The sequence below is a fragment of the Streptopelia decaocto genome (genome assembly GCF_964273445.1).
Source record: "Streptopelia decaocto genome assembly, chromosome: Z".
NCBI lineage: Eukaryota > Metazoa > Chordata > Aves > Columbiformes > Columbidae > Streptopelia > Streptopelia decaocto.
In genome coordinates this window covers 11,085,915-11,113,454 of record NC_138657.1, presented here as the reverse complement: position 1 = coordinate 11,113,454, position 27,540 = coordinate 11,085,915, and the positions used below count along the sequence as shown (strand labels likewise).

At 43.3% G+C, this 27,540-nt stretch overlaps 1 protein-coding gene and 1 long non-coding RNA gene across 3 annotated transcripts; both read right to left on the bottom strand.

The window, feature by feature from the left end:
* Window positions 1–887: 887 nt before the first annotated feature.
* On the bottom strand, window positions 888–12,559 carry PTGR1 (prostaglandin reductase 1). 2 transcript variants are annotated; one of them, XM_082074899.1, is made up of 10 exons: window positions 12,390–12,556; window positions 11,572–11,678; window positions 10,619–10,664; window positions 9,855–9,914; window positions 8,487–8,654; window positions 6,827–6,944; window positions 6,409–6,564; window positions 4,728–4,833; window positions 3,869–3,987; window positions 888–2,390 (listed from the first exon to the last, which is right to left on the bottom strand). In XM_082074899.1, the coding sequence occupies exons 2-10, from the start codon at window positions 11,675–11,677 to the stop codon at window positions 2,280–2,282; spliced, it is 990 nt and encodes a 329-aa protein (XP_081931025.1). In that variant the 5' UTR covers window position 11,678; window positions 12,390–12,556; the 3' UTR covers window positions 888–2,279. The 2 variants fall into 2 exon arrangements, with proteins under 2 accessions (XP_081931025.1, XP_081931026.1); XM_082074900.1 differs by lacking the exon at window positions 9,855–9,914 and having other exon boundaries at window positions 12,390–12,559.
* Window positions 12,560–16,230: 3,671 nt separating this feature from the next.
* Window positions 16,231–23,737, bottom strand: LOC309451051. Its single transcript, XR_014186168.1, has 3 exons — window positions 23,584–23,737; window positions 20,536–20,711; window positions 16,231–16,738 (listed from the first exon to the last, which is right to left on the bottom strand). It is a non-coding gene; the product is annotated as an uncharacterized lncRNA (long non-coding RNA).
* Between the last annotated feature and the right edge of the window lie 3,803 nt (window positions 23,738–27,540).

Below are 27,540 nucleotides of genomic sequence, written 5' to 3'. Positions count from 1 at the left end.
CCAGCCTCAATTTGCTTAGGAACAGGACACAAAAGTTGCAATATTTATTAGGCTGGAACACCTCTAATCTAGAGACTATTTCATCTTGCACAGGCAAGACTAAGGCATTAAACAGTTAAACCACTAGTCTAGAAATCATATCTATAAATAAATAGCTATTTAGCCAATAGATGAAGTCTACAGCTGTTTTCATTTATGATTATTAAATAAACTGTTCCTCTTGCTCTCATATTATATCCTCAATGGTCTGGGATCCTAATCCCCCGTCAAGCCTACGTGCTAAGTGTAACTTAGGTACTGGCAGAGACATGGCCACATGGACTGGAGAAAAGCAGCACACAAAGACCAGAGATGACCCATCAGAACAGCCCCAGCTGCAGGGCCACCGAGGCATGGGCACTGCACCCTGGGCAGAGCGGATTCCCTTTTCACCTTTGCAGATGTGTGCAGTGGTGCACTGCTGCAGGCGATCCCTCACACACCTTTGGACAGACAGTGGGAACACCAAGAGCTCTCCCTTCCCAGAAAGCCACCAAGTTCAGCTGCAAAGTGACAGTGTCAGCAGAGGGGTGATGGCAGCCAGCATTTGCGTGCTCACATGCCAGAGGACAGGCTGGACCACCACGGTTCTACTGATGCTCTGCCTGCAGGCACACGTGTTCACATATGGGCAGAAAGGCCTATCCCAGCACTGCATCACTGCACCCTTGCTCTCCATGGCGCACGTTCAGCTTTGTTACACCGATTGTACTCATAGGGTTAATTTGCTTTACCAGAGGGGAGAAATATAGGGAGTTTTCATGATCTTCAGCCTAGTTTGTGCCACTGACACTCTCAATCCTATGACTGTCAAAAAAAAACACAAACAACTTTTTTTAATACTGCCTTTTTATTTTCATTGATACATTGTGGAAAAATTCAGGTATCTCTCTCCATAAGCTTTAGGACTTTGATCCTGATCAAGCTCACAGGGAGAAAGCACCACGAGACCTCCAAACTGCCTAACAACACAGGATATTATCGTCATTACTCACGTGCTGGCAGCATTCCTAGTGCATAACAGAGAACTCTGATTTTCAGGAGGAAACAGCTATGTTCCTCAGTAAAGTTCAGAGGTTGGGCAGGCTCAGGAGAATTTGATTTTACAAAAAAAAAAATAATCTTTTTGTGGGGGTAAAACAGCCTTACAAAATCAGCTGCAACTCATGAAGCGTGAAATCTACATGCGGATAGTGAGGGGAACATACACATCAATATTCTGTGAGAAAGCAGGCTGAGCCAGAATTAGTCTACTTACGATAAGGCCACTTAGGATCCCTCTTCACAAATCAATAATAAAACCTAAAAAATTAACAAATAAGTCCTCCACAGCAGCTGAAGAAGAATCACATTCACCTTCAATATCTGTCTGTATCCCGTAGTAACAGGTTCTTGTTTTGGCTTTTTCAATACATCTAAGATAATTATTGTTACTAATCTGTGTGTCTCCTTCACGCAGCACCATGTGGGTCCTAGACACCAATTTAGCACAGCTAGGGCCAGCACATTGATCTCATCTTCCAGGAGAGCCAGGGTGAACACCATGGCAAGGTCAGCTCTCAGCTTGGACACCCATGGCCAAAGTACTCAAGGAAGTTACCTATCCATGCCACCTGTACTGTGAGATCTGCTGGGATAACTAAGTGCTTGTAATATTTTAGCCACACTGCGTTAGCTGCAAAGAGAACTATAACACAAGCAAAGTATGCATTAAGAGAGTTATTTTTTTTCTTTCCATTATCTCAAAATAACAGAGATATCTACATTTCTTCTTTAAAGTTTAAAAAAAAAAAAAGCCAGCCAGTGAGGAGGCTGGGAATCCCCAAGTGTCGCTAGCCTGTTCTTTGCTCTTTGATATTAGTTTAAAAATTCCCTCTTGCCAAGTTCTGGGCCAAATCAATAGGTAAATATTAGTCATTAGATATGCCATCATTTGTCAAAACTTTTGGAATTGCTTTTCCTTTCCACAGGCCAACACTTAGAAAGGTTCAAGCTACTATTAAATCTGTTACAGTTCTGAGAAGGTTCACTAGTTTTAAGGCTTTCTTTTTTGTGTATAGCTTTGGGAATAAGCTCTTCAAGAGCAAAGCCATTGGCATATCATTACACTTATTAGCTAAATCATTAATGGAAGTTATCATCACCAGCAAAAAGACTGAAACATGCCTTTTGATTAGTGAGTTAAGAGCACTTAACAGAATCACATTCTCCTGTGCCAGTCTCCCAGAAATACCGGATCTTCAGACCTTCACAATAGCTTTTCCAATATTTTCTCCCTTAAACAATCCAATGAAAGCCATTGGCATGTTCTCAAATCCTTCAGTGATGTGTTCATGGAACTTCAGTTTTCCCTGTCAAAAGCAAAAAAGGAAATTGATGAGTTTTTGTGCACCAGCTGCCTAGTTTTCACCAATGTCTGCCCTGTATTCAGCACTGGTGAGGCCGCACCTGAAATCCTGTGTTCACTTCTGGGCCTCTCACTACAGGAAAGACACTGAGGTGCTGGAGAGAGTTCAGAGAAGGGCAATGAAGCTGGTGAGGGGTCTGGAGCACAAGTCTGATGAGGAACAGCTGAGGGAACTGGGGCTGTTCAGCCTGGAGAAAAGGAGGCTGAGGGAAGACCTTATCGCTGTCTGCAGCTACCTGAAAGGAGGTTGGAGCATGGAGGCTGTTGTTCTCTCCTCCCATGTAACAAGTGAGAGAATGAGAGGAAATTGCCTCAAGTTGTGCCAGAGGAGGTTTAGATTTGATATCAGGGAAAACTTCTTTATGGAAAGGGTTGTTTGGCCTTGGAACAGGCTGCCCAGGGAAGTGGAGTTACCATCCTGGAGGTGCTTAAAAGACATGGAGATGCGGCGCTGAGCAACATGGTTTAGAGGTGGACTTGGTGATGTTAGGTTAATGGCTGGACTTGATGATTTCACAGGTCTTTTCCAACCTGAATGATTCTATGATGCTCAGGAGACTAAAATTGCAACCAAATTTTCTCCAGCTTGCATGTTTCACTTGAAACATGCAAGCTGGCATGCAGCAGGGTAACTTCGCAAAACTAGGTAGGCTGTTGTGAGGATCTGCTTTCTTTGTAAGACAGAGCACACAGCAAAGGTCACTGATATAAAAACACACCAGGAGAGATTTAGTGCTACTTGGTCCTCAAAAAATAGGCAGGTATGGGATTACTTTGTCAATGCTAGGCCTGTCTTTACCCATAAGGAAGTATGGAATTGCAAATCCAAGTGATCAAAAGTTAAGCTATCCCAAATCCTCTTGTAAAAGCTAGAGCTTCTTAGCCTTTAATGTTCATACTCACAAGCTTTTCACAGCCATGAACCGAGTGTTCAACTCAGCATCCATTTAGAAAAAATAAACTTAAGAAATTCCTTATTAAGACCCTCTAAAGCCCAGGTTCCAAACCTGTTAAAACATCCATACTTGCCAGTAATTTCAGCACACAACAATGGGAATCCCTTCTCATACTACAAACTAAAGGAGACTTCTGAATGAGAAATGGAGGAATCATTCTAAATATTAAACTCTTTATTGCAAGAAAAGTGTTTTGAATTACCTGGACGCATCCCTTTTCAATGCCTACATGTATTCTGGAATGTATCTACATCTACAAACTAATATTGCAGTTCTCAGCAAAGCAGAAGGGATCAGGCATGTTCACCGTGGCATCAGTGTCTCCAAAAGGCTCAAAGAGCAAGTCAGGTGGAAGAGAAATATCACGCTGAGACCTCAACTCAACAGCTATGACAAGAGACTCCTTGCAAAGAGGGAAGCTATGGTGTGAGTACACCTTACAGAAAACTACTCCTTCCTTCCTTACCTCCACAACCCATTTTAGCAGTGCCTTCAGAGCTTCCTCCCGGCGGTTATACCAGCTGGTCACAATAAACCCTTCCATTCTAAGTTGTTTGAAGATCATTGGAAAATGCACAGAAGTCCCTGCAAGAGAAAGGAACCAGCAAACCAGCTGCAATATCAGTTTCATTTAAAACCAGACCGAAGAGCTTTTAGGCAGTAAAGACCATCAAATCACTTTGTTCCAGCCAGAACCAACTGCTACTTTTTTCCAGGCAGAATTTTCAGGACAAAGGGCCAAGGATTCATGGACAGACAGCCACCCAGGGAAATAAAGGCCTGGTCCATAAAGCTGCAGGACTAAACACCTGGCACTTCTGAAAACAGTTTCATTCACAAGTGGCCTCATCTTCAGCTGAGAGTTTTCATCTGAGTCCTGGAAATACTGTTACGACAGCTTGTTTGATTAGCCTGCCATGCTCTCACGCTCTTCCTAAATCTCAAAAAAAGTGACACACATTAAAAAACTGGTTCCCTCAATCATAAAAATGTGTGATAGTCTCCCCAGTCTCAAAAACCTGTCCCATTTTTAAAGTGATCTGGGAGTCCAAAGCCAGTCAGTTGTCAAAGAGAATCCAGACCTCCCATTTTTTCTAGAAGGCAGGGGCATGAGTGCACCAAGGGGCATGAGTGCACTTACACACAGACTGTGGTCACACTCCCGCTGTCCCAGAGCAGCTCTTAGTTACCCAAATGTGCAGACATACATATACTCAAACGGCATACGGAAACAACAATAAAATCTCAAGAGACACCCATTAAGTCAGTCTCTCTGCCATCACCAAACAGCAAATAAACTTAGACACAGGAAAGCAGTCTCATACCTTTCTGAGGCACAGTGTCATTGTACTGAGACACAGCTCCGCAGACCGCAATCCTTCCAAACATCTTCATCTGGTAGACAGCAACACTGAAAAATTCTCCACCCACCTACAAGAACCGGAACACATGCAGCATTAGAGGCAATCCAGTGCTGCGCATTGACTGCGAAAACCTGCCAGCCTTGCATTGTTGCATCAACACGTTGCATCGAGGAGTGGACAGGTGAGTTCCACTACTCCAAAGACTCAGTGGCTGCAGAAACCCTTATACTTAGTCAGCACCTATGAGGACTTAATGTCACTCTTGTAAAAATTAGTTACAAACACAGAGAATCAGTGTTATTTCTGAATCTGCTTCACAAAACTTGGTTCAGAAGCATCGGGCAGGACTTGCCCTTAGATCCCTCTTCCTAAGGGGCATGTCTAGGGGCACTAAGAAGCAGCACCTTTGCTTTTCCTCCACACCAGTCTGCACTTTTCCCTTTTCACATTACGGTGATGACAAGTTTTAATGACTCCCTTCTCCCACATAGGGATGTGCTTTACTCAGAAGCTTTTAATGGAACAAAGCTGTAAGAAAATTTACTGCTGGGGAGAGCTCTGCACAGAAGTTGGAAGTGAGAGGCAAGGGAAGGATGTGACCATAAAACCTGTTTAAGAACTTAACAGCACAGGACATTAAATTTGGAAGGGTGAGGCAAGGAAACCAGGAGCTCCTGCCACAGAGGCAATCATTTTGTCCTGGCACCATGCATTCATATTAATTGCCAGGGCAAGGCGGGTGCATTGCAACCCACACAGAACGACCGTGTCCTCATCCCTGGATCAGCAGACAGGCTGCTGAGAGAAAGACATGCTAAAGGTGTGATGACGGCTACCCTTTAAAGCAGGTGGATAGCCAGGGAATTTTAGGCCAATTTCTTTTCAGCTAATACTCCTGTAACAGGTGTTATATTACCAGGTATAATGCACACATTAGGTATACTAGGAAATTTAAAAAGCCAGGGCTTGTTCTCTGGCTTGAAGGTGAACTGATATGGTTTGACTGCATCCATACTGTTAAACTCTCTTAGCCTCCAAAACAAGATGGTCATATTAAAAAAGCCTATTGAGAACAGTCCAGAGCCCCCATTAACACCAGATGTACCTGGGAGAGGTCAGAAACCCTCTGTGGGCCATTACAGCAACTTTACAAGTGGGTCTTGAAACTCTTTCGTTGTTAGGTACCAGTGTAGCCACCTGGATCGTGTCATGGTGGGGCCATCGATGCTCAGGCCCCTTCCAGCAACAGCAGAGTATGGCCTGTGGTTCAAGGTGGGGCCAGGAATGGACTGGAGCTCTCTCAGCATCAACTGAATGTTCACTGTGACCCTCCCCTCCCCAAAATGTGCCATACTTTCCAGAGAGTGAAAGCTGCTTTCTCTCCATTCCCAAACATCACCAAACATCCAGCTTTGCCTTTCAGTGTTTTTTCTTTCTGTTACTGCCCAAGTCAGCCAGAGAAATAAGTGTGGGAAGGGAACAGGAAAGCAGTAAGCTCTTACAGAGACCATTTCTCAATTAGATGGAACTCAATACCAAGTTCCTGGTGTAGTCTTCAATTAGATGTATACAATTTGAGTTCCTGCTTTAGTTTAAGGAAAATGATGGTCAGCTCAGGGTAGAGCCCTCTCCCTGAACTCACATTGTCAAAGAAACAGTCGTAGCCATCAGGAGAGGCTTTACGCAGCGCTTCATCCAAAGATGCAACAGTCTTGTAATTAAAGGCTTCATCAAAGCCTATGCTTTTCAGATAGGCAACCTTGTCATCTGAGCCAGCACAGCCAACCACTTTGCAGCCCTGCAAGGAAAGGAGAAAAGCATTTCTAAACATACCTTCACAACACAGGCTGACACTCACAGAGTGCTGGGTGGGGGGCTCACACTTAAAGTCAGGCTGTCATCACCATATGAGTTCCTGAGCTCTAGGAAACATTCAGCAAGCTCTCCTAGATCCTCAGGAGCTTGTGCTGCCTCAAGACCTTACTGTGGGCATGCCTTCAGGGATGCTTGCCCTCTTCATCATGCATGGCCTGCAAGCATGAGCAGTCCAAGGCACTTACCCCAATTTTAGCAATCTGCCCCACCACAGACCCCACAGCACCAGCTGCAGCATTAACCAGCACCGTATCTCCTGGCTTCATCTTGCAGACCTCCAGCAGACCAAAGTATGCAGTGAGGCTGTGAAGAAAGAATGCTCAGTGAGGAATAGAAGATGCCAGACACAGAGATGTGACTTGACAACATTGAACTAAAATATTGTCACTATCAGAACAAGTTTCACTTTTCCTGGAGTCATATAATCATTTCAGTTGGAAAAGACCTTTAAGATCATTGAATCCAACCCATTAATCCAATCCTGCCAAGTCCACCTCTGAACTATTTCCCTAAGAACCTCATCTGCACACCTTTTAAACACCTCCGGGGGGGTGACCCCACCACTTCCCTGGGCAGACTGCTCCAGTGCCTGACAATGCCTCCCTCATTCTTCATGAAATGCAAAAATTAACCCAAACTTCTTCATTTGGCATTTTCTACAGCCGTCCCAGAAAAAAACAGATGCTCTACTGGAAAAGAGGACACTGTGGCTGAAGACTACCTTAAGTGAAAACAGTTTTCCTGTGCTCACTAGCCAAAAAAAGAAACACAAATCTGTAAGGTGCCAACTCTGTTACAAACTGGAGGAGAGAGTAAATCCAAGCTAGACAGAAATCAGCTGGTATCTACCAAACTGAGGCAAAGGTTATACAATAGACATCACAAATCAAAGCTGGCAGAAAGAGATAAAAATGGTGGCAAAAACTTGCTGAACTGATGGGCACACTGCTCCTGAGGACTACTGTGCAGAGCTATGGCTACTCGGTGAACAGGAACCACTAAATTTTAGCTCAAACAGGTTCCGCTGATCATATAAATACAGAATGACATCAGGCTCCACAAGCTTCCCAAAGCAACATGAACAACTGGCCCAGAATCCCAACAGATTTTTCTTCTAACTTCTAAATTCAGGATTAGAGCTTCTCCCTGGGTCCGAACTGAAAGGATGAACTGAATCCATCTAGCAGCTGTCTGGAAAAACACACATCTTGCCTGATGTCAAAATTAAATCTGAGAAGTTCTGCATCACACATAATGTTACAATCATTTTGAAAGCCTTCTGTGTCAACAGGGCTGGCCAAGTTCTGATTTCCTGTACAAACTACAGAGAAAAAGAGAAGAAATGTGAGAAGATGCCTGAAAGACTGCAGAAGTGAATAGAGATCCTGAAGCACAGCAGCTCTGTCTGCTGCAGTACAATTTAAAGGACCTCTGTTTTGCTGCACGATGTGACAGCTGTTTTTTGCCATTTTGGGGGTAAATCTGGAAATATGGTGAAAGCTGAAGAGCCCAATCAGCAAAAGCACACTAGTCCAGGTACCAGTGAAGTTTGAGTCTTTCCACTGAGGTCAATTCCAGTCCCTCCTGGATCCTCTCCCTACATTATTACAACTCCTCAAGGAAAGGAACCATCATCTTCAAGGCAAATCTCCTCTGATCTAGAGGATGGACCAAACTTCAGGCCCTCGACAGGGTAAGGCCATCTGGAATCACACATGTTCTTTACCAGAGTGAGCAGACAACATACTGGCAGAACAAGACGAGGGAAAAACATGACACAAGTACGCAGAAATATGCTGCACAGCAAAATCCAGGGGATTGCGGCCTTTGGATCTCAAGACTTACCCTGGCATGCCAATTGTCCCAAGAGCCACAGATTTGGGGAGTGATTCTGGCCAACCAGAAGGAAGGAGTAGTAGGTCTTTCCCATCAGAGATGAAATGCGTTCTCCAGCCACCACTAGCCACGACACAGGCCCCCACGGTGAAAGCAGGATTCTTGCTTTCTACAATCCTGTTTAAAAGAAGAAGAAAAAATAATACTCCTGTCAGAGACAAATCATTACTGGCTCTTCCCTCCTGTATTTCTGTTGCTCTGTGATGCAGGAGAAAGGAAATATTTTGCATCAGGACATTTAGCCCATGCCTGCTGATGCTATAGGCTTCTGATGTCTTTCCTGAAATGTCTACAGCCTGTCATCACTAGGGGTATTCTGGTGAAAGATGATTCTAGACTCAACCCTGCCCACAACAAATCCAACATTCACACATTGATGATGTCTTTTTTTTAACTAGCACCAGTTTGGTGTGAATTCAGACTAGGCTTCTGTGAGCTAGAAGGCAGGAAAGAGGATGCCAGGATTAAGGCAAGATGTCAGAGATAGGCTGTAACAAGCAACTCCCTTTTCAGACAACCTGCACCTTATTTAAAGGTTGCAGAGCTTGAAGATGGGATCTCTTGGGGTAACAAAACCAGATAGAAAGCAGTGTCTAATAACTGGGAGAAGTTCATACTTGCAGTCTCTCTACACCAAATGAAAATTCAACTTTTTTGCCCAATGGCAAAACTACATTGGGAAGGGGTAGGTAAGCAGCTTTGAAATATTGGAAACAGTCGCCCTTCTATTCATCAGGCTTGGTTGTAATTTATCACAGCCCTCATATTCCTGCAGAGAAACACAAAAGCCAAAGGCCACAGATGTTCCTGGGCAGCAACTTAGAGGCAGCACAGCAGGAACAAGCTGACAAAGGGAAACATCTGTATAGCTAAATTACCACGACCTTGGGAAGGATAGATTTAAGGGTAGGTAACCTTTTGTCTAGAGCTGTATCTTAGGTGACACTGGGGTATTCTCAGCTGGAGTAGATGGCATGCACAGTTTTGGGCATGCAATTACTAGCACAGCAGATTCTAAAATGTGAATTTGAAACTTATGGGAAGTGCAATGGTTGACCCTTCATACCTATGCTTGCAAAAAATTCATTTGAAAACATTATTGCCAGAATATAATGATTGTATCAGATGACTAAATGCTCTCCAAGAAGGCAAAAGAGGTTCTTAGAGAAAAAACAGATTCCAGCCAATTAAAGATCAGAATACAGCTGCAGATGTAGACTCATGTCAACAATAGGTAGTGGAGGCTGCAAATGTCCTGAATGCTAGTATAGTCCTTTGAGATCTGCCAAGTGTATGGATAAGAACTGAAGATCTTACCTGGCAACTTGTGTGCCAAGCATTATGTCCCCTTCCTTCATTTTCGTTTGACTGTAAGGTCTGTAACACAGGCAGAGAGATGGCTTACTGCAAGCAACTTCAAAGATGTCCCAGACTTTCTGTGGAGCAGTAGCTACAGTCTGACTCAGAAAGAGAGCATAAGCAGTGACACTGAACAGATCACAAAGCGATTGTTACTTTAATGACCTAACGTGAGGTTTTCCAGGGCCAGCCACTGAAGCATCCCATCTTGAGTGAATATTGGGCTAGACTGTTGTGGACACAACAGCATTAATCTTCCCAGCATGATCCACCACTCCAAGAAGGCTGAGACTCTGACAGTAGGGTCCACCAGACTTCTTCAAGCTACCCAATCTCCCTTAGCTTGAACCACCACCTATTAACATGGACATATCAGCAATTTCATACTTATAATATGTATCCCTAAGTACAGGAAGCAGCTACTGCAACAGGGCTTCAGTCTCATTTGAGCCTGTTGCATTGCAGTGGAAGAGACATGACAAGGAACAACAGTAAAGTCCAATAAAAGTCTAGGGCTACAGCATTATCCTAATGCCTGGCTAAATCTGGAACAGCTCTGTATTGGGAGTCTTGTAATTAACACACATTTTTCTAAAAAGGAGACAAAGGCATCTGGGACTCTGGCAACAGGGGATGCTCCCAGTAAATGTTCTTTTGAGGTTTAAGTGGGAGATCAAATAAGATATCTTAGTGAGCAATTTAAAAAGAAGGAAAATATATACCTCATGTAAGGATCAACACTGAGAAACACTGATTCAAGCAGCAACTCTGCAATAAAAGACAAAGTAAATTCTTAAGCATTAGCAGTACGGTAAAGCATAGTTTCCACAAGTCAGTCTTTCAGCAAAAGCTACAGGAATTTAAAAAAAACATATCCCATCATCCTTTAGGGAAACACTACCAGAAGGGACTACTACATTCATTAACTTTGCCTGGATTATCACTGTATTACAAAAGACACTTTCTATGGTGTCTCTGTAGCAGGCTAGCTTCTTTTCAGCCCTATTTTCTTTATCTGCCTCCTCTCTCTGTAGAGAGCTCCAGACCCCATAAGCAAAACACTAATTTTCAATCCTGATATAAAATGCCTTTCATAATTCAGCCAGCAGAGGGTGGTAAGAAACCTTGGCACAGGTCAAATATAACTACTTTACTGCCTTAAACAGAAAGCATTAGGCTATCTTTTCTAGGAAGCCTAATCTACTTTACTGTCACTAGTTCTTGGGAAATACACTGTTAAACAAACTTTAACTTAAATTCTTATTCACACAGCAGTTTTCACCATTTGTCTCCACCTAATAATAATTTTCCTTGTGTGTGCTGCAGTGATCTAGTTAGTACAAGTTATTACTACTATTATTATTATTATTATTTTATTTGTGTGATTAAGCAATGTGAGACTGCAAAAGGCTGCATGCTGGAGTTAGAGGAAGTCAGCCACTGTTTTAAAGGCTATTATCAGAAGGCAATGTGTCTTAAAACCCACCAAACCCTTCAGCATATGTGTTCACGAGCAATCGCCCTTCACTGCTAAGGTGCCGGGCTTGCCACAAGCCATGCCAACCCATTTTCAGAAATGCAGGCCAGAAAACATACAAACAGTTCAGATGCACAGCCATTTGTCAGCAACCAGACAAACTCCAGAAAAAGTAAAAACAGGTGGCACTCCACTCACGTCCATCTTTTAGGTTTGGTAGCTCTATCGTTTTTAGTTCGAAGTCACTGGATTTGGGTAAACCATCAAAATGCTTCTTCAGAACCCAGGCCTTGGCAGTCACCATCCTGCAAAACAAACAGCACGGTCAAAGAACACCTGTCAAAGAGACGCCCAGTAATGCTGGGCTGGTCATGGGGGTTGGTTGAGACTTTATGAAGCAGAAAAGTATCTTGATAGCCTGCTACTACACAAGGCAGACTTTGCTTGCATCCTATGGCAATATTTCTGGATGAAGAAAATGTCTGAAAAGCCCCTTCATTCCCTAGGCAACCCACAGCTCCCTTCAAACTGCCAGACCTCCCTGTCTGCTGGCAGCAAGGTCAGCCCCAGCAAGATGTACAGCTCCTGCCCTAAAGAAATTGAAGAAGGGAAAATCTACTAGTTTAAGAGAATAAAAAATCCCAGAATCAAACCAAACACACACACACCAAACCAACCACACAAATAAACACCCCCCACACACACAAAAACCCAAATACAGACACTTAAAATTCATCCTTTTGCATCGATTACATGAGATAAGTACTGAATGTAAACTTTTACAAGCTGGAACAAAAGTGTGAGAAATACAAAGGCAAGAAAGACCTCTCTCCATGACATCCCGTATGTTGAAAGAAAATACTTCTCCAGTTGCCGATGTCAGGGCTTGGAACTGGAAGCATACTGTCACCAGCATTTTCTATACAAGGCGGAAGCAAATTGTTTTACCCTCACAGCCCCTTTTTCCTTCCTATAAGCAAGCACATCAACAAAGACAAAGAAAGAGAAATTTATACTTAGAGCAGGCAGGTGGAAAACCGTGCCTTCTGTTGTAAAGGCCTGTAAATAACCTTCTGCACCAGACCCAGTTGGTGGCTGGACTCCTTCAGTCACACACAGCTTCTAAAAGGCAAAACCACCTGCTTTTATTGACTGAGTAAGTACCGCCCTCAGTGCATTTCCACTGGAGCAAATGTAAACCCTCAGTAAACTTGTCACAGGGCATACTCAATGTAATTCACCTTTCTCCTACTAAGATTTGAAATCACCCTTAACAGACCGCCCCAATTCAGCAGCCAGCCAAGCTGCACAGGAATGCAACGTGCTGAGCCAAATAAGAAAACCCCACAGTCCTAGAAACCATGAAATACGGCAGTGTGGAGACTGAAATTATCTCCCAGAGCAGTTTCTTCAAATCACATTTTACCCATCCAGCCCTAAAACTCTTAACTGAAAGTGAATATAGAATTAATCATTCAATCCATCATTTAACTCAGCGAATGATCCATACATACACCATTATGACAAGGGAACACTATAATGACATTTACAGAGTGAGATGTCTGCAGGCCGACATCTGTGCTCTGCCATCTTTGATGTTCCCAGTGCACCCACCAAAGGATCAGAACTGGTGGGGCTGGGCCTCTCCATGCTGGGACTGCTGGCATTGCAGAGCCACCTTAAGAGACAGCAGAAACCTTTGGCTTTTTGCCTCAATTGCTTTGCAATAAGGCATGTGGCATGTGTCACATCCCACTCTCAGATACTAGTGAGTGGGGAGAAGTGACTCAGGTTTGTGGGTCCCCTTTGATTGGAAACCAGTACACACAGTACTTAAGATCCACAAAGAAAAGGCTTTTATTTTGCAGCTTGGCCCAAATGGTATATGATTTGGTGGCAGAAGGATTTACGTTACTGTCGAGGGTTTAGATTGCGGGGTGACAATAAAACCCTGGCAGATGTGTTGTTAACCTCCTCTCCTCCCCCCACTTCCCCTTTTTTTGCCCCTCCCTCTCCCCCCTTCCCACTCAGGACAGGCGATCGGGAGGGAAAGAAGGACAGAGAGAAGAGAGTTGGAAAAATTAAAAATGTTTTACTAATGCTACTAATAAGAATAGAGAATACAAAATATACAAAACCAATCTTGAAAAGCCCCAACAACTGCAGAGCCGGCACCCGAAGTCCTGGACTGGACTCTGCAGCCAACCGGAGCTGGATTCAGTCTGTCACTTGGCCTCAGTTCGCAGGGACGACTCTCAAGGTCCTCTCCTAATGTCGGCCATAAGGAAATGGATGAGATCCTCGTGATCTCCCACTTTTATATGAAGTATTCATGTGAGTTGAATGTTATACACAGTTGGTCAGTTTCTTGGTCACCTGTTTCTCGTTGCCCCTCTTGCAAGATGTCCATCCATGCTTATCAATAAGTTATCATCCCATTGCTATGTTTACCAAAACATGTGTCTGGTTCTCCAGGAAAATGCAGCTAATATGAAGGCTTTAGCTGACAGGCAAATTCACTAAAAGAGAAACTTGTTTTTTAACAAAACCAGGACAGTTACTGTAGGTTTGATTGGTAAACATTAGAAGTTCGCAGGATATGCGGGGCTGTAAACTTTATGTTACTATGTTACATATAAGAAGGAAAGCAAAAAGGTAGAAGTGGGGGGAAGAAAGAATAGAGAGATTTCACCATCCTTATGGCTTCGCTTTATGTGTGATGGAGTTCGCAGTCTCGGGTCCAGCGATGTGCAGTGTCCTCTGGTGTCTTGTTCAGTTCATGTAGTGAGACTGGTGGGCAGAGTGGTCCTCAGGATGGGGGGTGGGCACCACCAGTGCTCGTACAAGGTGGGCCTTTACAGCCCTCTGGGTTGCCTGCTTGCATCACTTCTGGTCTTTTGTGGAGGTGTTGTGAAGGAGAGGAAAATCTGGGGGGAAAGGGTGACGGCAAAAGATCGACAAGTCTCAGGACATGTTGAAGGGTCTCAGCTTTTCCCCTTTGTGCCATGCTGGGTGTATCACAAGGTGGAGCTATATGCCCTCCAGCACGTCCTCCACCTTCTGTATTGGCCGTAAATGCCGGCTGCTGGCCCGATCTGTGGCTCCTGTGGCTCGCTAGCTTGTCGTTGATATGTAAATCGCAGTTCACCCTATACCCAATGTATCATCTCAGTGTTTCGGACATTATCCTTATCAGTACATGACAGCATGGGAGAAAACTTTGTCCAGAAAACTTTGTCTTCAGCTTTTATTTTTCATGTGAAAATAATCAAGTGTAATATGAAGGGTGGAAAGTGTGAAGAGACCAATATGTAGTGGCAAAGACTAAACTACTCATTAGGAACAGAGACCTGAATAAATCAACAAAAGTTTTTAAAGATGTACAAACAAGGACCAGGGAGAACAGGGCGAGCTCTCTGTAATTTATTATAAAGCAAAAGCCACAAGACCCAGTAACTCAACAGCACTCAGCAACTTTCTGGGCTGAGCCAGGGATATTCCTGGTTCCTCAATGAGAAAGAAACACGGCACAGGTGGAGGATTCCTGAATTACAAGTGTGTGATGGAGAAATCTATAGCAGGGCATGTATAGAAGCATAGAATAGTATGAGTTAGAAGGGACCTTCAAAGCCCATCTAGTCCAACCCCTGCCACGAGCAGGGACATCTTCAACAGATCAGGTTGCTCAGAGCCCTGTCCAGCCTGGCCTGGGATGTCTCCAGGGATGGGGCATCCACCACCTCTCTGGGCAACCTGGGCCAGGGTTTCATCATCCTCACTGTAAAAAATTTCTTCCTCATGTCCAGCCTGATCTCCCCTCCTTTAGTTTCAAACCATTACTGCTTGTCCTATTGCAACAGGCCCTGCTAAAATGTCTGCCCCTGTCTTTCTTACAGGCCGCTTTTAAATACTGAAAGGCTGCAATAAGGGCTCTCCAGAGCCTTCTCCAGGCTAAACAACCCCAACTCTCTCAGTCTGTCCTCAAAGGAAAGATGTTATAATGCTTTGATAATTTTTGTGGCCCTACTCATCAAGCTTATTGTCAAAGCATCCTGCATTCACCAAATAAACAGCCAAAACTAGCATTCCTTACATCCCACATACAACCACAACAAGAACCATGCTCACAGAAAACTTATCTGCAGCAATTGCCATCTGACCTCAAAAAAAAAAAAAAAAAAAAAAAAAAAAAAAAAAAAAAAAAAAGAAAGAAAGAAAAATAGAAGCATGTGGCACCCCCCAGCATTCCCATCTGCTGCTGTATTTGCTTTGGTATCAAGGGAAGTGATACCAAATTCCCTCCCGATAATTTGGTATCAACATTGCTTATCTGTACTTTTCAGTGACAAGATACTGTGACAATGCAGCAACAACAAAGCAAACTCAGCAAAGGGTCTTACAGGAGCAAAAGCTGAGAACAGGTTAACACAAAACTGACTACACAAGCACGAGAAGGTGTTTGTCCCAGAAGTGCGTCCTGTATCCAGACACAGGCACCCAAGTGCTCCAGCCAGGAATGACCAGGGACAAGGGATGGTGGCCAGGCTGGCAGCCATGAGCCAATGTGCCAACAGTGATTCAGAAACCTTTGTCTCCCATACAGTCCCACCTCTGTGAGTCATCAGTTTTGAATACTTACTTTTTGTCTCTTTAGCCTGTGTGCCTCAGGGCTTCAGCACTGTTCTTTACATTCCCACCATCATGATGATCTGCAAATCTAGGTGCCATCAGTGTTGGCCATTTCTGCTTTCTGTGACACACAGATTTTTCAGCAGAGCAATGATCCTTCCTCCAAATGATACTGAACAATTTTTATTACATTTAGGCTGAACTTTGAGAACAAGACAGATTTTCTGGTGACCACTTCTCACCTTTTACTGAAATTGCAGTTATTATAGCCATCTCAAGGCTAGTGATGTTTTCCATAGGCTACAAAACAAAAAACCCCAAACCAAACAAACAAAAACCAGAACATGGACATGTGCTTGATGAATGGATTCAGAAACCAATTTCCAGGTTAACAAACCAAGATTATTTTGTATTTTTAGATAAAAAATCATAAGGACTGTTAAGGAATATGTTGCTTAAGAGTATTAAAGAACTCAAAAGCACAAACAGCAGTGATGCAACGTGACAGCCACAATCTCAGGTCTAAGAACAGTAACCATTGTGGTATAAAACTATTTTATTGTCAGTGTCAGTGGGTTCAATTAATACATTTCTTTTGTGTATTTTCTGTAGAAAGAATTTCCTCGGCCATTATAATCATTACTGCAAAGAGGCAGCTATGATAAATACTTGAGAAAGGACAGTCCACAAAGATGATAAAAAGACTCTTCTAAAAATAATTCACTTCTGGCAAGTCCTGGGAAAAAAAAGGAGGTGATGAATTTCTGTCTGATATTCTTACAAAAGAACCATTAAAGTTTTTCCTGAAATTGAACTCCAAAACAGCATTTATTCTGATGTCCTTCAAACCCTTCTTGTACTTTGGTCTAGCCCATCAAGTTATCAAGGAACAACGCTTTACATTAATCTCTATCAGCTTTTTTAATAAAGTCATACACATAGGAAACAGCTTAGACTCACAGCTTTGTGTACTAACAATATAGGTAAGGAAGAAAAGAACCAGTCTGTGTTCAGACACTGCAGTTAGTGCAAAATGCAGCAGAGCTGCAGACAAAGCATCTTCACACAGGTTACTACAGCTCAGTCCTCAAAATCACCATGGGGAAGGAGGTTCAGAATTCAAGGGAAAATAGGAGAGAACAAGGAAGAGGTGAAAACTGGGATCCCATAGAAGAGACAAGCAAGTGGAAAAGAAGGTCAGGGATAAAAGAGAAGACAGACTCGTCTGAGAAAATCAAGAGAGTTTGACGGGAGGCAGAGGAGATGGTGGTGATACCTGGAATTTGGGAATCTTTGCATTAAAGTAGAAGAGTGGTAGTGCTTTCAAGGGAGGAAATGTCAAATCAGCAAAGTTAACTTTCCTTAAATAACTCCAACTAATCTTTGTATCCTGTGTGGTATGGTTTTCTAGCCTGGGCTTGCCCAAATCCACCCTTGAGGACAAAATCATCTTAGAAGCCTGTTAGTTACAAATAAGTTCAATTCAAATATCAGGTTAGTTTAATAGTTCATCTTGCTGCCAGTCACAATTAATTTGCAGATACGGCTGTGGTACTTGTTTCCTTTCATCTTCATTCTGAAGCAGGAACAGCTATGCTCCCAGCTACATTGGAAGAAAAGGGTATGATTAAAAGCTGAGTAAAGTATATCTCTCAGACATAACCAGTTTGTAGATCGGTGCTGAGGGAAAAAAAGCCAACCACCACAACAGCGAATTTGTTCAGGAAGACACGATCTCATCTAGTCCCTTCCTCCAGACCCAATTCACACACTCTCCTGCAGCATTTCAAAGCAATCTGCCAGGCACCAGCATAAAGGACTTTCTAAATACTTCTACAAAGGACAAACAAACTAACATAAAAGGACTTCTTGGCATTGGAGACTGCCAAGAGAGACACAGTTCAGAGGCTGCCACGGGATTCCCCATACATGACAGGATTATTGATTACCTGGGAGTGAATATTGCCTCAAATCCTAAGTGCCTACAAGTCGTAGCAAAATTTGTCTATTCCTCTCCTCTGGTTTAGCTACTACAATGCTCTCTCAGAAATTGTTTCCTGTGGTGTAAAACAAGGTAAAGGCACACCACACCCACACTGCTTTTAGCAGACACTATACTTCCAACATCTGAGCAAGCATGACGCTGCATTATTGAACAGTAAGTCTGCAACTTCTCCTCCTTATGCAATGCTATGAAGCCCTGGAAGGAGGTCAAAGAATGGAGGTGAGCAGTCACTGCCTAGTAGAAAGACTGTGCTGCCCTGCACTCTGTTCAAAGGCTGTAATTCCAACAAAAGTTTGAAATAAATAACTTACGCTTTTTCTATGGGTAAACAACGTTTAATCCAATTCCTTAATTGTATTCTTTAAACATGTGTTCATTAGAGCATAAGCAAAACAGCGCTGGGTGCACGGGGGATTCACTCCGACCAACACGCACACTTTTAACAATAAGAAGTGTGCTTAAATACAGTATGGTATTACATATTCATAATGACCCCAGAAACGCCTATACATGTTCATTACCTTTCCCGCTTTTTATTAAAATGAGTCTCAGATAACCATTTACATATTCCCCTCCTTGACCCTCCCCTGTTGCGCCTGCGCAATGTCACTTGGTGAATTTGAGGAAGGGTCTTTAGGGGTCTTTGGATGAAGGCTCCTTCAGCTTCGTCACAGTGGACTTTTTACCTTTGGCTCATTAGGAGGAACTGGCTGGAACCCAAGCTACCAAACCAACTGAAACCAGACTGGCGCCCCCTTTTTGCTTTAAATCTTGACTATCTTGTCTCCTCAAGGTTGCAGCTGGTGCTGTAAAACTTCTTATCTCAGCATTTAATGAAGTCCTGCTTTTTTTAGCACAATTAGTTACATACAGCTCTAAACTAGATATTAATAATGTGGTTTAAAAGTTAGCTTGTTAGTAGGCCCTTATTATATAGTTGCTTAACCCTTAAAATGTTAGTTCCCTCTATCAATATAACTTCCTAAAGAAGTTTCATAACTTTTTACATAGAACTTAACCATCTTTCCCTTTTCCAAGTTCAGAGTCCGTGCCTCATTTGGTTATACCTGTAAACATTAAACATCTTAGCACGAATCACAACTGCATTTTTCACAGGTTCAAAAGTCCTGCTGCAAGTGCACATGGGGACAGGAAAAGGGAAGCCAAGACCTGCACTGAAACGGGGCAGTTGCCCTTCAGCTTTTAGAAACCACATGTAAAACGACAACCTTAAGAATGATGTCTGATAAGAAAGAATAAACAAGAATAGGCAGGCAGACAGGACACAGCAGGTGACCTGAACTGACAAACCAAGCCAAGGCTAAGGGCCATCTGTGATTCCCTGGTCACTGCAGGACCCTCTTAAGCTTCTTTCAAGCACTCTTTCTATTTCCCCCTTGCTTAAATGTTGATATTGTCCAAGCACATGCTGCAACATCAGTAAATGCAGTTTCATCAAAACTGTTGACACATACTGCAACGTAGCGTCACTTCGTGCATTTGCAGGGACATGCTTCTTACTGCACTACCCAGAAAGATGTTTCATTTGCTTGATTTTACAGCTGACAAAGAAAACTCAGTTTTTTTAAAAGCTCCATTAGGCTTAAATTTCTAGAAGACTCCATTTAAACTAAACCCTAAACTTCTCACTATGGCAAGTAATTTTAGTTTAGGAGGAAAAAGACAAGAAACCTCAAGCTGGTATCTGATGTTCTAAAGTTACTGCAAGAGCTTTGGGACTTACTAAGTCTGACTGCTGGCTCCTCCTTTCCACATTTCTCATTACTTACCTCTACAAAGGTTAAACACCCTTGTCTCTTTCAGTGTAGTGTAATAAGACAGCCCTGTGCACTCCAACAGGAACGCACAAGCATACTTTCAAGCACTAGCAAACCCCTGAATCCTTCTCCTGAATTTCTGTAATATGACAAGGGCAGATTCATCCTTGAATTGAATTCCTGCTCATGACAGACGCAAAAAGCTTCTTCCTCCAGAAGGAAACTCACTGCTCTAGCCCACCTAGCATATCTGAGACATACCTGTTACCACTCCAATACATCCATAGTACTAAGGAGACCGAGATGGATAAATGAAAAGATAAAGGGGCAAGAGGGAAAAAAAAACAAAAACAAAAGGAAGGAAGTTGTCTTGTTTTAACCCCAGGTAGCAATCAAAACCACAATAGCCCTTTGCTTACTCCGTCCCCTGCAACACCCCCAAATAGGGGAGAGAACTGAAAGGGAAGGGGGAAACTTGTGGATCAAAATAGGAACAGTTTAATAAGCTAACAAAAGTAATACTAATATACTAGTTGTACTACTAATAAATATAAATTGAAAACAAAGCATAAAATAAAAGTGATAAAAAAATAAAAATGATACTCAATGCAACTCCTCATGAACTCCATCCAAGCAGCCAGTCCCAGGAAGAGACTAAAAAGTTCGAAGAGGCAGAAGGGCCTACAGACCAACTGCAAAACAGCAGAGCGGCAAAAGGCCGAACTAAAGGAACTCCCAAACGGAACTCACCTGAAACGGAGCTCAACCAGAATAGCGCAGAAACAGAATAGGTCTCCTTTCCTGGAAAACCCAGCTCTTGATAAATATGAAACATGATGCTAATGGCATGGAATATTCTCATTGCACAGCCTGGATATCAGTCAAGGTCTGTCCCATCCATGTCCCCATTCCTAGCTGCCCCACATCTGTAGGTAGAGCTGAGAAAAAACCTTCGTCTCCCAGACAACAGCTAAGATAACATTTAGTTCTTGTATTCTCTCTGTTACCACTCAAGAACACTGGAAAGTTACTTGAAGAAACACATTCATTCTCTTCTGGGGTGTTATCTTCTTATTCTCAAATTAAATTGAAACAATGACCATGCTAGCTACAAAAAGAAGAGTTTACAATTGCATGAAGATAATTAACTTGATATCAGTGAAACCAGCACAGAAGTCAGTGAGAGTCTAAGGAACTGCAGTGTCAGGGTGGAAGCACAGATCAGCACCTGCTGTATCACTGCTTTAGACAGCAGACAGCACCTACAAAAGGGGCCTGAGTACCTCCCTGCTCTCACGGTGCACATCAGCTCAGCAGAGTACTTTAAAGTTATATTCCACAGCGAGTGAAAAGTGGTATACATGTGCAAAACACCATCCTAGCAGTCCCAGTGCCACAACAAAGGAGGCATCTCACAGTGACGGACAACCCCTGACAGATTTGCCTCTCACCACTGATCAAAACTGGTCACTCGCATCAGCTCTGACTGAGATATTTCCTATGGTCTGTAAACAGGAGCATTCATCTAGCCCTGCCAGGGCAGATATGATACTGGCCTGTTGGTCACCAACACAAGTGAGCTAATTTATGATGTTACACCTGGGTTGTAGAGGTGTGCACTGGTGGAGTTCGCACTCCTGAGGGATGTGGGACAGCAAAGAGTAAAGTCAGGACCCTGGATTTTAGGAAAGCCACCTTCCAGCTCTGCAAGGGGTTAGTCAATGGGACCCCTGGGAAACTGCCCTCAGGGACAAGGGAGCAGAACAGAGCTGGCAGATCTGTAAGGAGGCTTTCCACAGAGCTCAAGAGCTCATGATCCCCAGGTGTAAGAAATTGGGTAAGGAGGGCAAGAGGCCGGCATGGCTGAGTCACACTGAAGGGTAAGAAGAAAATGCACAGGCGGTGGAAGCAGGGACAGGAGTCCTAGGAAGAGTACAGAGACACTGCCTGTTTGTGCAGAGATGGGTCAGGAAGGCCAAGGGACAGCTGGAGCTGAACTTGGCAAGGGACACAAAGAATAACAAGAAGGGCTTCTAGAGGTATGTCAACCCAGAGAAAGAAGGTCAGAGAAAGCATACCCCCACCACCACCCCCAATAAGCAAGACTGGGCCAACTGGTAACTGCAGACGAGGAGAAGGCTGAAGTACTCATAAACTTTTTTGCCTCAGTCTTCACTGGCAAGATCTCTTCTGAAACCTCACTAGTGGACAGACCGCATAGAAGGGTCTAGGGAAGCAAAGTCCCTCCTGCTGTAAGTGATTACCAGGTTTGTGACTACTTGAGGAACCTGAACATACATAAATCTATGGGACCTGACAAGGTGCATCCCAAAGTCCTGAGATAACTGATATTTGAAAAATATCAACTGAAAATATCAAATTGATATTTGTCCAAAACAGAACCAATTATATTTTAGTGAATTTTCTTTTCAGCTAAGTTCTTCTAAGTAATATTAAAAATAATAATTAATAATTAATTAATACTAATTAATAATAGCATGGACAGTGGGATCAGGTGGACACTCAAAAAGTTTGCAGATGACACCAAGCTCAGTGGTGTGGTTGACATGCCTGATTGACATGATGACATCCAGAGGGATGGATGGACAAGCTCGAGAAGTGGGCCCATGTGAACCTCATGAGGTTCAGCAAGACCAAGTGCAAGGTCCTGCACCTGGGTCCAGGCAACCCCTGGTATCATTACAGGCTGGTGGATGAAGGGATTGAGAGCAGCTCTGTGGAGAAGGACTTGGGGAAACTAGTGGATGAAAAGCTGGACATGAGCTGGCCATGTAGGGAACTGATCGTTCCCTTGTACTCAGCACTGATGAGGCCCTACCTCAAATTCTGTGTTCAGTTTTAGGGCCTCTCACTATAGGAAAGACATTGAGGTACTGGAGAGAGTTCAGAGAAAGGTGACAAGGCTGGTGAGGGGTCTGGAGCGCAAGCCCGATGAGGACCAGTTGAGGGAGCTGGGGCTGTTTAGCCTGGAGAAGAGGAGGCTGAGGGGAGACCTTATTGTTGTCTACCACTACCTGACAGGAGGTTGTAGCAGTGAGGGTGTTGGTCTCTTCTCCCGAGTAACAAGTGACAGGACAGGAGGAAATGGCCTCAAGTTGTGCCAAGGAAGGTTCAGATTGGACATCAGGAAACATTTCTTCCCAGAAAAGGTTGTATAGCAGCGGAACAGGCTGCCCAGGGAAGTGGTGGAGTCACCATCCCTGGAGGTGTTTAAAAGACATATAGATGAGGCTCTTAGGGACATGGTTTAGTGCTAGACTTAAGTTATGGTTGGACTCTATGATCTTAAGAGTCTCTTCAAATCAAAATAATTCTATGATTCTTGCAGACCAGAAGGCCAACTATATCTTGGGTTGCATCAAAAGGAGCGTGGCCAGCAGGTGGAAGGAGGTGATTCTGCCCCTCTGCTCCGCTCTGGTGAGACCCCACCTGGAGTCCTGTGTCCAGCTCTGGAGCCCTCAGTGCAGGAAAGACATGGACCTGTTGGAGAGGGGGCTGAGGAGTCACCAAGATGATCAGAGGCTGGAACAGCTCTGCTGGGAGGACAGAGAGAGTTAGAGTTGCTCAGTCTGGAGAAGAGAAGGCTCCGGGGAGACCTTATTGTGGCCTTTCAGTACTTAAAAGCAGCCTGTAAGAAAGATGGGGACAGACTTTTTAGCAGGACCTGTTGCAATAGGAGAAGGAGTGATGGTTTTAAATGTAAAAGAGGGGAGAGTCAAGCTAGACATGAAGAAATTTTTTACAATGAGGGTGGTGAAACACTGAAACAGGTGTTACCTCTGGTACTTTGTGAATATCAGCATCTCTTCAAATGTGCAAGACTTAAAGTTGTCAGCGTCAGTCCCTCAGGGAAGCACTACACATATTTTATGCAAGAGATTCAGAAGACAGTCCTTCTCCAGATTTCTGGTTTCTCTGGCTACAGCTTTTCCCACCTGTGAATCCCAAGCATGCATGCTCTGTTGCACTTGTGTGCTGAGGGGGATTGCCAGCCTTTTACGGTCTCACTGTTTCCTCCATGACCTTTCTTTTCAAGGGTTGTAAATCTTAATGGAATATTAGCTCACGAGAGGAACAGGCTCAAGCAGACAGAAACCTACCTGATAAGGAGACTGCAGCGTCACCACAGAAGAAACAACACCTAGTGAGTATCCAGCTTGTGTAGGTTAGAAATGTACTTCAGTCTCAGTTATCTGACAGAATAAAGGTCAGAATATCTAAATTGCCTGCTTAATATGAATAAACACCAGCTGAGTCTGGTGGTTAACGTTTGTTCTTGCTTCCCTTCTCAAACTGTAAGATTAGTGAATTTCAATGTCCTAACGAAACTTTGAACAACTGACTGGGTTTGCCTGTTCACCTGTGGTCCCAAATTTCCCAGGAAACTGAGCCATAACCTGCACTAGTGGATCTCGGATACTGTTGATTGCTGCAAGGAATTCTGTACCTGCTTTAGACTGAGAGAAGCATGTTTTTTCACATGAAAAACATTTTAAGCAAATAAAGCTGCATAAACACAGCCAAGAATCAGATACAAACACGTCCCTTATGCATTCTCCTGTAGTATCCTTACTGCCCAGCTGGTGAGATAAATTGGTACATAACTGGATAAGAAGGTAGAGGATTGCAGGATTGTGCTCAGTGGGGCAAAGGCCAGTTCACAGCCCATTACTAGTGGCATCCCTTGGGGATCATATTAGCAGCCATAATGTTTGATGTCCTCAAAAAACACCTGGACCTGAAAGGACAGAGTCCTTTTCCACCACCTGGAACTTGGACCAGCTGCATTTGGAGTGCCGTCTTGAGCTCTCAGCTCCCCAGTACAAGAAAGTCACTGACATACTTGAACAAGTCCAGTGTAGGGTCACCAAGTTGATGAAGTGACTGGAAAATGTAACATGAGGAAAAATTTCAGAGAAATGGCTTTGTTCAGCCCCCAGAAAGCAAAAGCTACAGGGAGATTTACAACTTTATACAGCTGCTTAGCCAGACAGTACTGAGAAAATGGAAACCAGCTCATCTGAGGGGAGTGCACTGCAGCAGGGTAAGACATGATGAATGTAGCTTGCAAGACAGTATTTTCCAATGATGCGTGGAAACTTTGGGGATTTCCCTCCCTACCCCCCGAACCATGACAGGGTCAGATATTGGAACAGGCTGCCTCAAGAGATTGTGGAATCTCCATCATTCAAAATTTTTATGTCACATGCCTGTAAGCAATCTGATCAGTCTGGTCTGGCTTTGCCCAGGTGTACAGACTACATGACCTCTCAAAATCTCTACCCTATTATTCTGTGACTACATAATGGCAACTAGAAATCTAATCATAGAACATTTTGGTTGGAAGAGACCCTTGAGATCATGGAGTCCAATCATAAGCTAACTCTAGCACTAAACCATGTCCCTAATTTCTTTTTTTTTTTATTTTTAATTTTTTTTTTACTTATTATTTAGCATAGGTTTCTACAGGATATTCTTTAAAATACCTGAAGAACCAGAAAACTCTCATGGGAGATTTATTCAGCATGTACACACTGTAATTTCTTTCACCAGAATTGAGATCCTGAGAAGAAAAAAAAAGAACAGTTATCTCCTCTGAACCAAGAATCAACAGTACTATAGCATGATTTGCAAAAAAACCCCACCAAAACCCAGAAAACAACCCTTACAATATTTGTCTACCAAAAGAGCTTTGTGTTAAGTTCAACCCATGAGATAAAAAGAAACAGGTGTTGCTTTACCAAAATGGAACAGCATCTTTTATATATCTGCTGTGACCAGGCTTTTAGTCCTTAAGAGATTCTAGTGAGCACACTAGTGAGTTCCAACAAACCCAAGTCTTTCTGAACTGATAACTATCATTAATTTTGTGCTCTATTATCATGTACTTACTAAAATCAAACCCTTTCCCAATTCTTAAAGTATTCATTTCACAAACCAGTGAAGATACACTATACATTTACCTTTGCAGAGTGACTTCAGAGCTAGGAAAGTTATCTGCTATACATTTAGTATAATGCACATTATGGTATAATAATACTAAAAATTATCTTAGATAAGCAGCTGCTAAAAATACTTTTACCTTCCTCAAACCACATGCTATATTCATTCCAATATGCTAACTCCATGTTAGGTAGCTGCAAGATTTTTTTTCCTTAAAATTAAGACTATAATTAAAATAGCACATTTTACCATTATGCCAGATGCACCCATTTTTTAGGGCCTATGAGGTCAAAAGTAGTATGTAGCAACTTAAGAATGGTGAAATTATTCCTCTCCCTCATGTCATATGCAAACAGAGAACATACATGGTTATCTTTATAGTGGAAAGCCTTTCACATCAGAAGTGGTGTTCTGGTTTGACTGAAATCGAGTTAACTTTCTTCATGCAATTAGAAACTCTTCTTTTTTTGCAGCTAGCACAGTTGTTCTTTGGGTGTAGTTTGAGAATGAGAAGATAACAAACAAGGACAGAACTGATGTTTTTCTTCAAGTAACTTTCCAGTGTTCTTGAGTGGGAGTAGAGAGAATGGAAGAGCTAACTTAGCTGTTTTCTGGAAGCCATGGTCTTTCTGGGCTCTACCTGCAGGTGTGAGGCAGCTGGTAAGGGAGGCACAGACGGTACAGACCTTGACTGACACAGAATCATAGAATAGTTTTGGTTGGAAGAGGCTGTCAAAGGTCAGCTAGACCAGCTCCCCTGCCATGAGCAGGGACATCTTCAACCAGATTATGTTGCTGAGGGCCCTGCTTAGCCTGGCCTTGAATGTTTCCAGGGATGGGGCATCTCCCATCTCTCTGGGCAACCTGGGCCAGTGTTTCAGCAACCTCATTGTAAAAAATGTCTTCTTCATGTCTAGCCTGAATCCCCCCTCTTTTAGATTAAAACCATTACCCCTTGTCCTTTCGCAACAGGTCCTGCTAAAAAGTCTGTCCCCATCTTTCTTATATGCCCCCTTTAAGTACTGAAAGGCTGCTTCCTCACGGAAGAAGTGCTTGTACAGGTAACAGCTTATTCCCACTGTCCCACACATGCTCTGGAAAGTGAATGCAAAAGCCAAGTTATTAAGGCCACTACACAACACCTGGATATGTGTAGAAGATTCCTACAGGCGCTGACATGAAGAGCACCCCTATTACCTGCTTGACAGCTGTCTCAATTAACTGGTAGCACTGGGAGCAGTGCATGGACAGACAGACACTGTACATGGTGTGCAAAGCCACACAGAAGAAGCAGGGGAGCCTAGTCTGCTCTTGGTGCTGGAGCCACTGGCTGAGCCAATCTGTAAAACAGCTGTATTTGGTGCTGCAGTAGAGCTGTGAGCAGGCTGCCAGCACCCCGGGCAGGTAAACGAGTGACAGCATGACATAGGCCATGCAAGGCAGCATTGTGTTGACCACCTCTATGGGTATCTTGTGCAACTTGTACTTCTGCTGCCTGATGTACAGGTGGATGACCTGCTGGATCAGGTTGTATGTGAAGAAGCAAAGAGCCCCAGAGCTAAAAAGACGATGGTTTTCCAGGCTCCAAGAGGCACAGGGGCATGTTCTTGGTCTCAAGGGCTGATGACATGCAGTCCATGTCCACAGGGGTGAAGACCATGGCTTGAGCAATTTCTGCTACAGTGCACTTGGCTTGTTCATTATTTGAGCAAATCAGAACCTGCTTATATTCCATGCCATTAACATCTTGCTCTGTATTTAATGAGAGTCTGTTTTTATGGCTTGTTAGTC

Excerpts from the sequence above, each read along its gene's own strand:
- PTGR1 (XM_082074899.1), bottom strand. The coding sequence starts at position 11,677 with ATGGTGACTGCCAAGGCCTGGGTTCTGAAGAAGCATTTTGATGGTTTA. Across the intron at positions 6,565-6,826 it reads GGCAGATTGCTAAAATTGGG|GGCTGCAAAGTGGTTGGCTG; the intron begins GTAAGTGCCTTG and ends CTTTCCTTGCAG. Across the intron at positions 3,988-4,727 it reads TGACACTGTGCCTCAGAAAG|GGACTTCTGTGCATTTTCCA; the intron begins GTATGAGACTGC and ends TTTCTCTTGCAG.